The 15,487-nt window shown below is 61.1% G+C and overlaps 2 protein-coding genes across 2 annotated transcripts; both read left to right on the plus strand.

Moving 5' to 3' along the window:
* The first annotated feature begins 16 nt into the window (after nt 1-16).
* LOC120390114 (prostaglandin D2 receptor 2-like) lies at nt 17-4,569 on the plus strand. The gene is made up of 2 exons (XM_039512426.1): nt 17-99; nt 3,562-4,569. Exons 1-2 carry the CDS (start codon nt 64-66, stop codon nt 4,567-4,569), a joined length of 1,044 nt encoding a protein of 347 aa, XP_039368360.1. The 5' UTR covers nt 17-63.
* Nucleotides 4,570-11,198: 6,629 nt separating this feature from the next.
* Nucleotides 11,199-15,304, plus strand: LOC120390023 (chemokine-like receptor 1). The gene is made up of 2 exons (XM_039512232.1): nt 11,199-11,241; nt 13,682-15,304. Exon 2 carries the CDS (start codon nt 13,690-13,692, stop codon nt 14,731-14,733), a length of 1,044 nt encoding a protein of 347 aa, XP_039368166.1. The 5' UTR covers nt 11,199-11,241; nt 13,682-13,689; the 3' UTR covers nt 14,734-15,304.
* The last annotated feature ends 183 nt before the right edge of the window (nt 15,305-15,487 follow it).

Raw genomic sequence — 15,487 nt, forward strand, 5'->3', positions numbered from 1 at the left:
GGAGTGCAGACAGCGCTGAGAGGAACACGCTCTGGTCTATCTCCAGCCACAGCTCCCGGGCCCATGGCGTCCCCCTTCCCCACCACAGCCTGGGGGCCGGTAAGTCCCAGCCTTGATTTGACAGAGATTGGAGGGAGCCAGCCCTCTACCAGCACCAGAGATGGGGGGAGCCCAAGTCCCCATCCCTCCCCGCAGCCCAGACAGAGAACCCAGAGACCTGCCCCACTGTCCAGCCAACGAATGGAACCCAGAGTCCCACTCCCCTCCCAGAACCAGGGGGAGAACCCAGGAGTCCTGGCTCCCAGCCCCCCTGCTCTAAGCCACTAGACCTCACTCCCTTCCCAGAGCCAGGGAGAGAACCCAGGAGTCCTGAGTCCCAGCCCCACCTTTCTAACACTGGAGTGAGGGTGTGCGTAGGGACTCCTGGGTCCCTCTCAGCACTGGGCACGTCCAGAGGCATCAGGCCCCGAGCCAGCCTGTGAGTCGGGGAAGCGCGAGGGCATTGGAGTGCACCTGTAACCAGTGACTCATCCTCAAGTGGGCGGGGGTCTCCAGTGGGGTCCCACGGGGACTGGGTCGTGTCCTGCACTGGTTACCGCTGGGATCAGTGTCCGGGACGGGAATATCAAACCCTCTCAGCTAACCTCAGCAGAGGGCCCAGAAATCGGGAAATCCTGAGGGGGCCGGGGCAAGGACCCAGAGCACGGGGGGAAACGCCTGGTGTTTTAACACGTCCGCCAATGGCGAGGAACCACAAACGTCAGCTGGGGCCTCTCCCCTGGGGGCAGCGACTCCGGAACAGATCTGGGGCGATGGCGGAGAGTCGGCTGGACTGGGGCTAACGCCATCCTGGGATCTCAAGGAGGAGCAGGGAGGGGATTTTCCCTCTGGAGCTAACCCGGGGGTGACACTGCTGAGCCCTGGGTCTGGCTCTGGGGCACAGAGTCAGTCGGGGAGGGGTCAGAGCGGAGCCCCGAGGACGATTCGAGGGTTCGAAGCCCTGCCGCAGAGCGAGTGATGCCAGGAGCTCCAGCTATTGTGCTGAGCCCAGGACATGCTCTGGGGCGCCGTGATCCCCGTCTGTCCGTCTACGCAGGGAGCAGAGAGTTGATGGGGGTGGTCAGTTTTTACCGGGGTGGGGGGGAATTAAGCATTGGGACCAAGCACCAGGGCCGTGGGGGATCCTCCATCCCCGGCAGATTTTCAGTTCAGACTGGGGGGTTTCCTAAAAGAGCGGCTCCAGGGATGGTTTGCGGGGTGGCCTCTGGCCTGGGCTATCGGGGGGTCAGGCTAGACGGCCACAGGGGTCCCTGCTGGCCGGGGAACTGGGAATGACTGAAATCAGGCAAATACCTGCAGGGCAGCTAGAGACCAGCCCAAGTGGCTCAGGGGGTGAATGGAGCAAGAGCGCTACTGCATAACAGGGTATGGCGGAAGAGCCAGGACTCCTGGGTTCTCTCCCCAGCTCTGGGAGAGGAGTTGGAGATAGTGGTTAAAGCTGGGGGGTCTGGGAGCCAGGACTCCTGGGTTCTCTAGTGATTAGAGCGAGGCGGGCTAGGTCCCAGGACTCCTGGGTTCTCTCCCCGGCTCTGTCGCTGACTCTGTGTGACTTTCAGAAAGTTCTTTCACCTCAAAAAGAACAGGAGTACTTGTGGCACCTTAAAGACTAACAAATTTATTTTAGCATAAGCTTTCGTGAGCTGCAGCTCACTTCTTCGGATGCACAGAATGGAACACACAGACAGGGGATATTTATACATACAGAGAACATGAAAAGGTGGAAGTAGCCATACCAACAGGAAAAATCTAATCAATTGAGATGAGCTATCGTCAGCAGGAGGAAAAAAAACTTTTTGAAGTGATAATTAAGATGGCCCATAGAAGGTGTGAGGAGAACTTAACATAGGGAAATAGATTCAATTGGTGTAATGACCCAACCATTCCCAGTCTCTGTTTAGGCCACAGTTAATTGTATCTAGTTTGCATATTAATTCAAGTTCAGCAGTTTCTCTTTGGAGTCTGTTTTTGAAGTTTTTTTGTTGCAAAATTGCCACCTTCAAGTCTGTCACTGAGGGCTTGGCTACACTTACAAATTTGCAGCGCTGCAGCAGGGTGTGAAAACACACCCTCTCCAGCGCTGCAAAGCGCCAGTGTGGTCAAAGCCCCAGCGCTGGGAGTGCGGCTCCCAGCGCTGTCCGTTATTCCCCACAGGGAGGTGGAGTACGGACAGCGCTGGCGCTTTGCAGTGTAAGTGTAGCCAAAGCCTGAGTGGTTAGAGAGGTTGAAGTGTCTCCCACTGGTTTTTGAATGTTATGATTCCTGATGTCAGATTTGTGTCCATTTATTCTTTTGCGTAGAGACTGTCCGGTTTGGCCAATGTACATGGCAGAGGGGCATTGCTGGCACATGATGGCATATATCACCTTGGTAGATGTGCAGGTGAACGAGCCCCTGATGGCGTGTCTGATGTGATTAGGTCCTATGATGGTGTCACTTGAATGGATATGTGGACAGAGCTGGCATCGGGCTTTGTTGCAAGGATCGGTTCCTGGGTTAGTGTTTCTGTTGTATGGTGTGCGGTTGCTGGTGAGTATTTGCTTCAGGTTGGGAGGCTGTCTGTAAGCGAGGACTGGCCTGTCTCCCAAGATCTGTGATATATCACATGAGAAACTGCTGAACTTGAATTAATATGCAAACTAGATACAATTAACTAGATACAATTAGGCGGTCGCCTAAATGGAATCGCCGGCCCTGGGCAGGGGGTTGTGCTGCAGGCTCCAGATGCGGGGGTGGGCTCTAGGGTGGGGCCAGGGATGAGGGGTTTGAGGTTCAGGAGGGGGCTCTGGGCTGGGGCAGAGGGAGGGGTGCAGGGGCGGGCCGGGCTCAGGGCTGGAGTTAAAAGGGAGGGGCTGTGGGAGGGAGTTTGGGTACGGGAGGGGGTGCAGGTTCCAGGAGGGAGTTTGGGTGTGGGCTTGAAGACGGGGCTCAGGACTGGGGCAGAGGGAGGGGGTGCAGGGAGGGGTGAGGGGTGCAGGCTCTGGAAGGGAGTTTGGGTACGGGAAGGGGGCTCAGGGGTGGGGGTGGGGTGCAGGAGGGGGTGCAGGTTCCAGGAGGCAGTTAGGGTGCGGGAGGGGGTTCCAATCTGGGGCAGGAGTTCGGGGCGCAGAGTCCGGCCAGGCGGCGCTTACCTCAGGCCCGGTCGGTGGCACAGCGGGGTTAAGCCAGGCTCCCTGACTCCGCACTGCTCCTGGAAGATGCTGCCGTGTCCGGCTCCTAGGCGCAGGGGCGGCCAGGCAGCTCTGTGCGGTGTGCACTGCCCACTCCTGCAGGCACTGCCCCCGCAGCTCCCATTGGCCGCGGTTCCCAGCCAATGGGAGCTGCAGCGCCGACGCTCAGGGCGGGAGCAGCACGCGGAGCCTCCCGGGCAGCCCCTGTGCCTAGGAGCCGGATATGGAGGTCACTTCTGGGAGCCGTGCGGGAGAAAACCCGACGCCTGGCAATCCTAGTTGGGAGTGAGGGGCACCGGCCAGGCCACGTGCTAAAGGGGTCACTTCTCCTCAGCTTTCCGGCAATGCCACCTCACCCGTGGCCAACAACAGCAGCACACCCACCTCCAACATCCTCGACCAGCTCTCGGTGGCCATCTTCGTGGTCTCCTCCCTGCTGGGCATGGTGGGCAACGGCCTGGTAATCTGGGTCACCAGCTTCCGCATGCGCCGGACAGTCAACTCGATCTGGTTCCTGAGCCTGGCGCTGGCCGACCTGCTCTACTCCCTGCTGCTGCCCTTCTACGCCGCCAAGGCCGCCGCCGCCAATCTCTGGGTCTTTGGCAACTTCCTCTGCAAAGCTGTCAATGCCCTCCTCTTCCTCAGCATGTTCGCCAGCGTCTTCCAGCTGACGCTCATCTCAACCGATCGCTGCCTGCTGGTGGCCCGGCCCATCTTGGCCCAACGGTTCCGAAAGCCGCGCTGGGCCTGGGGGGCAGCCGGCGTGGCCTGGCTGCTGGCCGGGGCTTTCTCAGCCCCCTACCTGGTCTTCCGGCAGGTGCTCTACCGGGGCAAGCGCTGCGTCTGCAGCAACAATTTTGGGGAGGGGGTGACGGGGGAGGCGCGGAAGCAGGCCCTGATCGTGGTGCGGTTCGTGGCCGGCTTCCTGGCGCCGCTGGTGGTCATCACGGCCTGCCACGCGGTCGTGATGCTGCGGGCCGGGCACCGGGGCCGCCGGCCCAACCGTACGGCCAAGGTGGTGGCTGCCGTGGTGTTGAGTTTCTTCCTCTGCTGGCTGCCCTACCACGTCTTCAACTTCCTCCATGGCTCGGCAGGCAACAAAGCAGCCATCAAGATGGGCTCCTCCCTGGCCTTCAGCCTCACCTGTCTGAGCTGCTTCCTCAACCCCCTGCTCTACGCCTTCCTGGGCCGCCGCTTCCAGGAGGGGCTGCGGGGTAGCAGCCGCGCCCGCTGGCTGGAGGCCGCCATGGCCGAGGACTCGCAGGGCTCGGGCAGCGGACGCCGGCGCAAGCGCTCGCGGGGCTCCACCACCTCCTCTGAGCTGCGGATAATGCAGCCATGACGGGGCAGAGGCAGGGGAAGGGGCCAGGGCCCCATGCGGGGCGGGGGGGAGGGCAGCTCTGGGATGGCACCGAGCATGGCATGCTGGGAGCCCAGGGCCATACCAGAGCAGTGCATGCTGGGAGCCCAGCACCATGCTGGAGCTGAGTATGCTGGGAGCCCATGGGACATGGCGGAGCAATGCATGCTGGGAACTGTTGTCATCTCCCTGGGCTGCGCTGGGGCAGTGCATGCTGGGAGCCCATGGGCCACACGGGAGCATTGCATGCTGGGACCCCAGAGCCTCACCAGAGCAGTGCATGCTGGGAGCCCATGAGCCACACTGAAGCAGTGCATGTGGGGAGCTGTCGTCATCAGCACGGGCCATGCCGGAGCAGTGCATGCTGGGAGCCTACGGGCCATGCCGGAGCGGTGCATGCCGGGAACCTATGGGCTATGCCGGAGCAGTGCATGCCGGGAGCCTACGGGCCATGCCGGAGCGGTGCATGCCGGGAGCCTACGGGCCATGCCGGAGCAGTGCATGCTGGGCGTCCATGGGCTATGCCAGTGCGGTGCATGCCGGGAGCCTATGGGCCATGCCGGAGCGGTGCATGCCGGGAGCTTATGGGTCACACTGCAGAGGAGCATGCTGGGAACTCTTGCCCTCATTGGCCACACCGGAACAATAACAGGCCACGCCCCTTTCCCATGCTGCAGGAACTCAGTGATACTCACTGGCCGCCACCCCACAGGTTGGGCGGGGCTGTTACAAGGCTATGGCCATGGTGGTTGCCATGGATACCACCACCTGGCCACCATTTTGGGGCCTGGTTTTCAGACCGGGCCAGAGTGAATCCTAAAACCAGGCTCTTTTTATACAGAAAGCTCAGATCTACTTTTGTTACATGGACCACCTCATTGGTTAGTGTATCCTTCCACTAGCTAATGTAGTCCATCAAAAAAAAAAAATCCAGTCCACTTTACACAGGAGCCGGCTCTACTTTCAAAGGACAGCTACTGAGCATCGTTCCACCACAAAAGTAGTCCCTCAAAACACAGGTCTCAAAACTGGACCCTTTTTATACAGCGCCGGATCTACTTTCAATATATACTGATTGTGTCCTTCCGCCAAAAAAAATAGTCCCTCAAAAAAAAAAAAAAAAGGCTGAAAACCAGGCCCTTTTCATACAGAAGCCCTGTGACGTTCCTCCATAACTTGTGTGTGTCCTTCCACCAAACAATAAACGGTAAAATAGCCACTTAAAAATCTGAAAATCAAGCTCCATCATATTCAAGTACCGGGACTACTTCCTTTGTCGCCGTCTTGCACTCTGTTTTGTGGCCTTCCACCACAAAATATAGTCCCTGAAACACATATGGGGACGTGGTGCCCTTTAAATACAAGGGCTGGGCCTTATTACGCCCCCTTCTGTCTTCTTTCACTCAAAAGAAGTCGTCCAGCCAACAAGCACAGAGACTCCTTTGTATCCTATCCCAGGCCGATGAACGCCAGCAAAAATAGTCCCTCCAGTAAGCATCCGGAGAGTCGTGCTCTGTGTTACAGGCCAGAACTTCCCCGCCCTCTCCCTGAGCTTTCTGTCCTTCCGCCCTCTCGGCAAGAGCCTTTCCCCCGAAAAGGTGAATAAAGCTGCCGAAGCGGCTTGGGTTCCTATGAAAGACCAAAGGTGGCAAATGTGAATTTCGCATGGGGGGCGGGTGGCACCTGGATGGAACAGCCAGTGGGGTAGAGCTCTGCAAGCCCCACCCCTGGGCGGAGTCATGCCACTTAGTGGGCAGGGCTTGGTAAGCTCCTCCCATGGGCGGTGCCATGTCTTTTAGTGGGCGGGGCTGTGGCTCTGGCATTCCCAGTGGTCATCTGGGGTGTTTGCTACAGAGAAAAGAACAGGTGAGACTCGTCCACCATGACATGGTGAATCAGTGAGACAGCTGGGGATAGAACCCAGGAGTCCTGGCTCCCAGCCACCCCACTCTAACCACCAGCCCCCACTCCCCTCCCAGAGCTGGGGAGAGAACCCAGGAGTCCTGGCTCCCAGCCACCCCGCTCTAACCACTAGACCCTGTTCCCCTCCCAGAGCTGGGGAGAGAACCCAGGAGTCCCAGCTCCCAGCCACCACGCTCTAACCACCAGCCCCCACTCCCCTCCCAGAGCTGGGCATAGAACCCAGGAGTCCTGGCTCCCAGCCACCCCACTCTAACCACCAGCCCCCACTCCCCTCCCAGAGCTGGGCATAGAACCCAGGAGTCCTGGCTCCCAGCCACCCCACTCTAACCACCAGCCCCCACTCCCCTCTCAGAGCTGGGGAGAGAACCCAGGAGTCCTGGCTCCCAGCCACCACGCTCTAACCACCAGCCCCCACTCCCCTCCCAGAGCTGGGCATAGAACCCAGGAGTCCTGGCTCCCAGCCACCCCACTCTAACCACCAGCCCCCACTCCCCTCTCAGAGCTGGGGAGAGAACCCAGGAGTCCTGGCTCCCAGACACCCCACTCTAACCACTAGACCCTGTTCCCCTCTCAGAGCGGAGGATAGAACCCAGGAGTCCTGGCTGCCAGCCTGCCCTGCTCTAACCACCAGCCCCCACTCCCCTCCTAGAGCTGGCAAAGGGAGCCAGAGGTCTCTTTCCCCGGGCACAGCAGATGGGCTGGGCTCCGGCGTGGCTCCCACGAGGAGGAAGAAGATATCTGGAAAGGGGAAGCCGAGGCCCCTGCTCTGGGGCCAGGGGAGTTTTTCACCCGAGGATGAAGCAACCCGGCTTCCCGTCCCACCGGTCGGGGAGGAAGCGAAAGCCCAGGGCAGAGGTGGGCGAGGGGTGGCAGAGCACCCATGGAAAAAATATAGTGGGTGCTCAGCACCCACCGGCATCCCCACAGATCAGCTCCTCCCCCTCACTCCCAGCACCTCCTGCCCACCACAGCTTGGGAGAAGAAGTACAGTGGGGGCAGAGCAGGGGTGGGGAGAGGTGGGTTGGGGGTTTGGGGGAAGGGGTGCAGTGGGGGCGGGGCCTGGGGCAGAGCAGGGATGGGAAGAGGTGGGGAGGGGGTTGGGGAAAGGTGGGGAGAGGGTGCAGTGGGGAAGGGTGCAGTGAGGGCAGAGGGGATGGGAAGAGGTGGGGAGGGGTGCAGTGAGGGCAGAGGGGGTGGGAAGAGGCGGGGACGGGGTTTGGGGAACAGGTGCAGTGGGGCGGGGCCTGGGGCGGAGGAGGTGGAAAGAGGCGGGAGGCGGGTGGAGGTTTGGAGGAAGGGGTGCAGTCGGGGGTGGGGAAGGTGCAGGGGTGGAGGCAGGGAGGGGGTTGGGGAAGGTGCGATGGGGAGGAGGGGGTTGGGGAAGGGGTGCAGGGGAAGGGGCGGGGAGGGGTTGGGGAAGGGGTGCGATGGGGAGGGGAGGGGTGGGAAGGGGTGCAGTGGGGCGGAGCAGGAGTGGGAAGAGGTGGGGACAGGGTTTGGGGAACAGGTGCAGTGGGGGGCGGGGCCTGGGGCGGAGGGGTGGAAAGAGGCGGGAGGGGTGGAGGTTTGGAGGAAGGGGTGCAGTCGGGGGTGGGGAAGGGTGCAGGGGTGGAAAGGGGCAGGGGTTGGGGAAGGTGCGGTGGGGGTGGAGGCGGGGAGGGTTGGGGAAGGGTGCGATGGGGAGGGGAGGGGTTGGAGGAAGGGGTGCAGGGGTTGGGGAAGGGGTGTGGTGGGGGTGGGGCCTGAGGCGGAGTGGGGGTGGGAAGAGGCAGGGTGGGGGTTGGGGGAAGGGATGCAGTGGGGGTAGAGGGGGGGGCCTGGGGCGGAGGGGGGGGGTCGAGCACCCCCCAGGAACTGAGGCAGAGCAGACAGCCCAGTGCCCTAAGGCTTTGCCATGCCAAGGGGAGCAGTGCATGCTGGGAACCCTCCCCCTCCCCAATTGGTCACACCTGGCTCCCAAGTGAGCCCTGCCCCGCATCTCCACCTGCTCCGCCCGGACACCTGGGTTCTCCGCTGCCGGCCCTGCCCTGTGTCTCCACCTGCTCCGCCCGGACACCTGGGTTCTCCGCTGCCGGCCCTGCCCTGTGTCTCCACCCAGTGATGAGCTGCCAAAATCTTAACAACCGGTTCCCCACCAGGTCCGGTTCCCCATCCGACCCCCACCCACGTCCTGCCCCTGACTGCCCCCCTCAGAACCCGCAACCTATCAACCCTCCCTGCTTCGTGTCCCCTGCCCACCCCCTCCCGAGACCCCCACCCTAACTGCCCCCAGGACCCCACCCCTACCCAACTTGCCCCACTCCCTGTCCCCTGACTGCCCCAACCCCTTCCACCACCACCCCGGACCTCCCACGCCTACCCAACCCCCGTTCCCCATCCCCTGACCGCCCCCCCAAAACTCCGCCCCTGCCCCTGATCCAACCCCTCCTCCCAGCCCCGGCCCGGCCCCCTCCCCATGCTGCTCAGGACCCCGCACGGCCGCTGGAGCTCGCCCCCGCTCCCCCCCTTGCTGCTCAAAGCGGCAGGAGCTGCCGAGCTGCCCCGAGCGCTGACTCCGGCGGCCCGGCGCTGCGGCTCTGTGAGGGCGGGGGGGGAGCAGAAGAGGGGCCGGGGGAGCCTCCCCGGCTGGGAGCTCAGGCAGGCCGGACAGGATGTCCCGCGGGCCGGATGTGGCCTGCGGGCCGGAGTTTGTCCACCCGCCTGCCACTTTAACAGCCGGTTCTACACCTGCTTCTAAATTTAACAACCTCTTAGTGTGAACCGGTGGGAACCGGCTCCAGCTCACCACTGACTCCACCTGCTCCACCCGGACACCTGGGTTCCCCACTGCCAGCCCTGCCCTGACCCCACAGCTCCTGCCTTGATGCCTCCCCCCTGGGCCCCCATGCTGGCAGCCACAGGCAGTGCCCCCCCCCCACCTCCAGTTCTCCTTTTTGGTGCATCCTCACACATCCTGCTCCGGCGGGGGGCCAAATCCAGGGGGTGGTGCCACTCTGGCAGCCGCTGGGTTCCTGGAAAATAAACTCAGAGACAAGCGGACGGGGCCGGCGGGCGCTGCCTTCCCAGGTAACGGGGCAGGCGGCAATGCCACCCTGGGCCCCACACAGCCCCTGTCATGGCTGGACTGGAAACATGGGCAGGGCGGGCTGAAGGGGGTGTAATATTCAATCTCTGTGCGTGGGGGCAGGGGTGCACACACTGAGTGTCAGTTGTGCCTGTGTGCGGTAGAAAACTCTAGCTGTGTGTGTGCTGACACGTTGTGTCTCAGCTGTGACATTGTGTGTGTGTGTTTGTGATGAAGTGGGGGATTTTCTTAGACTCTTGCAGGAGCACGGTGTGTGCCTCAGTTTCCCTGTGTGCTGTGCGTGTAAAGGGAAAGGGAGAGGGGGGTTGTTGTTGCAGGGGACTTGCCTAGGAGTTGGGACCCAGACAATGGCCTGGAGATGGGGGACCCAGCGCTGGTAACCAGGATGCCCCCCACCTTGGGAGCCAGCCAGTTCTGGCCAGTGCGGGGACAATGGGCTGAGGAGAGAGGTGCCCGGGGACCTGACCAGGGGGGGAAAAAGGACAGAAGAGAGGGGCCCAGGTGACCTGTTTACCTGGGACTGCGGACGGAGGAGGGGCTGGTGGAGGAGGGGATTTAGGGGGCTCAGCTTGAAGGAGGGGGCTGGGCAGGGGACAAGGTGCAGCCGGACCCATGGGGATGGGACAGACCCAGCTGGCCGGGGCGGAGACTGGCCAGGCCCGAGGCCCCTGAGACCTGCCTGGGCTGGGTGCAGACAGTGAATAAACCTCCTGTGTGACGCTGGTGGGGAGTCACTGGGTAGAGCTGGGGGGGCCTTGCTCCCCCTGGGGGTGGGGGCCCCGGGGGCCCCGAGCGAGGGGCTAGCCCTACCCTCCTCCCAGGGCGGGCAAAGGGAGCCGGGGGGCTCGTTCCCCGGGCACGGCGGGCTGGGCTCTGCTCCAGCCTGGCTCGCAGGTGGCAGGAAGACGACACCTCCGGTTTCAGACGTGAAAAGGGGAACCGAGGCCCCTGCCCCGGGGAGGTTTTCACCGGGGGATAAAGGAACCCGGCTTCCTGTCCCACCAGCTGGGGAGGAAGCGAGAGCTCAGGGCAGAGGTGGGCGAGGGGCAGCTGGACCCCCTGACGAGACGCCCATCAGGCAGACCAGCCCAGCCAAGGGGAGCAGGGCATGCTGGGAACGCTCCCGCCCTTGGCCATGGGGCAGCCGTGCATGCTGGGAGCTGCCTGACACCTCACTTGGCCACTCTGCAGCAGTGCATTCTGGGAATCCTCCCCCTCCCCAATTGGTCATACCTGGCTCCTAAGCAAGCCCTGCCCTGTGTCTCCACCTGCTCCGCCCGGACACCGGGGTTCTCCCCTGCCGGCCCTGCCCTGTGTCTCCACCTGCTCCGCCCGGACACCGGGGTTCTCCCCTGCCGGCCCTGCCCTGTGTCTCCACCTGCTCCGCCCGGACACCTGGGTTCTCCGCTGCCGGCCCTGCCCTGACCCCACAGCCCCCAAGCTGGCAGCAACAGGCAGTGTCCCCCCGTCCCCAGCCCAGTTCTCCTTTTTCACACATCACTCCCCCAGCACGTCCGCTCTGGCTGGGGCCCAACCCCAGGGAGGGGGGGCGGGGACGGGTGACCGTCTGGCGGCCGCTGGGTTCCTGGAAAATAAACTCAGAGTCAGCGACAAGCGGACGGGGCCGGCGGGCGCTGCCTCCGCAGGTAACGGGGCAGGCGGCAATGCCAGCCTGGGCCCCACACAGCCCCTGTCATGGCTGGAGTGGGAACACGGGCAGGGCGGGCTGGGGGCTGTAATATTCCATCTCTGTGCGTAGGGGCAGGGTGCACACATTGTGTGTCAGCTGTGACTGTGTGCGCATAACACTAGCTCGGTGTGTGCACACAATGTTTGTCAGTTGTGACTTTTTGTGCGTGTTATAACAATCGCTCTGTTTTTCTCTGTGTGTGTGTGTGTGCGTGTACACACATTGTGTGTCGGTTGTGACATTGTGTGTCTGTTATAACAATCGCTCTGTGTGTGTGTGCGCACACACATTGTGTATCGGTTGTGACATTGTGTGCCTGTGATAACAACCGCTCTGTTTTTCTGTGTGTGTGCACATGCGTTGTGTGTCGGTTGTGACACTGTGTCTGCTATAACAATTGCTGTGTTTTTCTGTGTGTGTGCGTGCACATGTGTATCGGTTGTGACACTGTGTGTGATAACACTCGCTCTGTTTTTCTGTATGTGTGTGTGTGCACGTTGTGTGTCAGTTGTGACATTGTGTGTCTGTTATAACAATTGCTGTGTTTTTCTCTGTGTGTGTGTGTGTGTACGTTGTGTATTGGTTGTGACATTGTGTGATAACAATCACTGTTTTTCTCTCTGTGTGCACACATTGTGTGTCGGTTGTGACATTGTGTGTCTGTTATAACAATTGCTGTGTTTTTCTGTGTGCGCACATGTGTATTGGTTGTGACATTGTGTGTGTGATAACAATCGCTCTGTTTTTCTCTGTGTGTATGTGCACGTTGTGTGTCAGTTGTGACATTGTGTGTCATAATTGCTGTGTTTTTCTGTGTGCGCACATGTGTATCAGTTGTGACATTGTGTGTGTGATAAATTGCTGTTTTTCTCTGTGTGTGTGCACGTTGTGTGTCAGTTGTGACATTGTGTGTCTGTTATAACAATCGCTCTGTTTTTCTCTCTGTGTGCACACATTGTGTGTCGGTTGTGACATTGTGTGTCTGTTATAACAATTGCTGTGTTTTTCTGTGTGTGTGCACACATTGTGTATCAGTTGTGACATTGTGTATCTGTTATAACAATCGCTCTGTTTTTCTGTGTGTGCGCACATGCGTTGTGTGTCGGTTGTGACACTATGTCTGCTATAACAATTGCTGTGTTTTTCTGTGTGTGCGTGCACATGTGTATCGGTTGTGACACTGTGTGTGATAACACTCGCTCTGTTTTTCTGTATGTGTGTGTGTGCACGTTGTGTGTCAGTTGTGACATTGTGTGTCTGTTATAACAATCGCTCTGTTTTTCTCTGTGTGTGCACGTTGTGTGTCGTTGTGACATTGTGTGATAACAATCACTGTTTTTTTCTGTGTGCACACATTGTGTGTCAGTTGTGACATTGTGTGTCTGTTATAACAATCGCTCTGTTTGTGTGTGTGTGTGTGTGTGCACGTGTATCGGTTGTGACATTGTGTGATAATCGCTCTGTTTTTCTGTGTGTGTGTGCACGTTGTGTGTCAGTTGTGACATTGTGTGTCGTAACAATTGCTGTGTTTTTCTGTGTGTGTGCACCTTGTGTGTCGGTTGTGCCATTGTTATAACACACAATCGCTCTGTTTTTCTCTGTGTGTGTGTGTGTGCACGTTGTGTGTCGGTTGTGACATGGCATGTGCATTATAACACCCTAGCTCCGTGCGTGTGTATTTGCCCTGCAGCTGGACAAGGACTGCCCCATCGGGGTCAGACCGACCCAGGCCAGGCAGCAGGGGGAGCCAGGGGCTGTGTGGGGCTCCCACTCCCCTCACAGAGCCAGGGAGAGAACCCAGGTGTCCGAGAAGCCCTGCACAGGGTCACTTCCCCTTTTCCTGGTTGAGAGGCACCATGCCAGCCGGCGGGGGGTGGGGTGGGGGGCAGCGATAAAAGCCAGGTGTGGATGTTGGCATGGTGCCCTCTGTCCGCCCACAGCTCGGGACGCTTGGCAAGGAGCCAGACGTACCCCCCGGGCTGCCGGGGGGGGCAATCGTCCCCCCCCCGGCACCACCGATAGCTCCACCGCTCATGGTGCCCTTGGCTGGGAGCCCAGAGATGGACAATGGGAGGCAGGGAATATGTGGAGTCAGCCTGGCCATGCAAATAAAACCTCCAGAGAGGGTTGATGTGAACCCTTCCCTGGCTAGGGGGTGCTGGCCCCAGGGCAGAGACTGGCTGACTCAGTGGGGCAGGGAATGGGGCATGGGGGTTTCCCCTCTAGGGGGCACCAGCCCCAATCGGGCTCTGGGTGGAGGACTGGCTGACTCAGGGGGGCAGGGAATGGGGCACGGGGCCTCTCCCCTCTCGGGGGCACCGGTGCTGGTCCGGCCCCAGGCCGGGGGACTGGCAAGCTCTGGGAAAAGGCCTCCCCCCACTCTCAATCTCTCTCAGGTCCCGTCATGGAGGCCAATGTCTCCTCCGATCTCTGGATGACCAGCCCTGGTCCTTCTCCTGCCAAGGCCAAGCCTGACCTGAACGCCATCATGGACCTAGTCCAGGTCGTCTTCTACACCGTGGTCTTGGTGGGGGGCTCGCTGGGCAACGGGCTGGTGATCTGGCTCACGGCTCGCCGGGCCGGCCGCTCCGTCAACTGCGTCTGGTTCCTCAACCTGGCGGTGGCTGACTTCATCTTCTCGGTCAGCCGGGCGGTGCCCCTGGTGAAGAACGCCTTCTACCGCAGGCACTGGCCCTTCGGCGCCTTCCTCTGCCAGGCCACCAGCTTCATCAAGTACCTCAACATGTTCTGCAGCGTCTTCCTCTTGGCGGCCATCAGCCTGGACCGCCTGGCGGCCGTGGCCTTCCCGGTGTGGTCCAAGAACCGCCGGGGCCCCCGCCTGGCGTGGGCGGCCGCTGCCGGGGCATGGGGGGCAGCCGCCGCGGCCAGCCTGCCCTTCTACCTCTACCGCAAGCTGGTGCCAGAGGGGAAGACCAACGGCCTCAAGTGCTCCTTGACGCTGGGAGAAGGGCCCAAGCTGACGCTGTATCTCCTCCGGCTGCTCTGCGGCTTCCTGGCCCCCTTCGCCATCATCCTGGCCTGCTACGGGGCCTTAGCGGCCGTGCTGAGGCGGCGCCCGGCCACCGTCCGCTCCAGGAAGCCCTTCAAGGTCATGGCGGCCATTGTGGTGACCTTCTTCCTCTGCTGGGCCCCCTACCACCTCTTCCTCCTCCTCAAGCTGGCGGGCGTCAAGGGCCAGGCCATGGCCGTGGGGCTGCCGCTCGCCTCCTCCCTGGCCTATCTCAACAGCTGCGCCAACCCCGTCCTTTACTTCTTCATGGGGCTGGAGTTCCGCCGGGCGCTGAGACGGACCACCTTGGCCGGGGCCTTCCGCCGGGCCCTGCTGGAGGACACGGCCTACTCAGTCAGGTCCCACAGCCGCAGGAAGGAGGCAGCTTCCTCCATTGACGGGCTGGCCCAGAGCTCGGTGTCCCCCAACCTGGCTTGAGAGACCCCGAGGGAGCGGGGCCTGTGGGGCCGAGGGAGACAGGGACTGCGCGAGGTGGGTGCCCTGGCACGGCCGGCGGTGGCGAAGAGAGCAGTGCAGAGACAGATGCCAAAGGAGCCCCAGCCATCCCACCGCAAACACCAATGTGCTTCTTCCCGGCCAGAGACCTGCGGACGTCCCCAGAGCGGGGACAGCAGCAAAGAGGGCTACACACAGCCCTACATACACACACACACACACACACAGACACACACACAGCGCGTCCCCCACCCCCAGCCTTTCTCCATCCCACTACCCCCACCAACGTGAGTGCAGCTGTCCTAGAACCAGACTCCTCCATCCACCCCCAAAGCACTCGGAGGAAGAGCTCCACAAACACAGCCTCAGCCCACCCCCAACACACACAGCCCCTCCCACGCCCAGCCACGAGGTACCCCACCGGCCCCACCAATGTGCCTCTGATTCACTTAGGGAGTCCAGCCAGGGGACCAGGTTGTCCCAGTGGCAGCCTGGTCTGAGTCCCCACAAACTCATACCATGGATCGTCCCATTAAAACAGCTTCTCCTTGAACGTCTCTGGCCTGTTCGCTGCCCGTGAGCCCAGCCCCGACGCGGGGGAGGGAGCCTGGCACCCCCCAGCGCAGGCCCAGCTCAGCCAGAGACAAAGGGCTCCTTGTGACTCGGTGCTACCGGCACAGGAGAGGTTGTGGTTAGAGTGGGAGCGAGAAGGCTGGGAGCCAGGACTCCTGGGTTC

Source organism: Mauremys reevesii, linkage group 24, assembly GCF_016161935.1.
Source record: "Mauremys reevesii isolate NIE-2019 linkage group 24, ASM1616193v1, whole genome shotgun sequence".
Lineage (NCBI taxonomy): Eukaryota > Metazoa > Chordata > Testudines > Geoemydidae > Mauremys > Mauremys reevesii.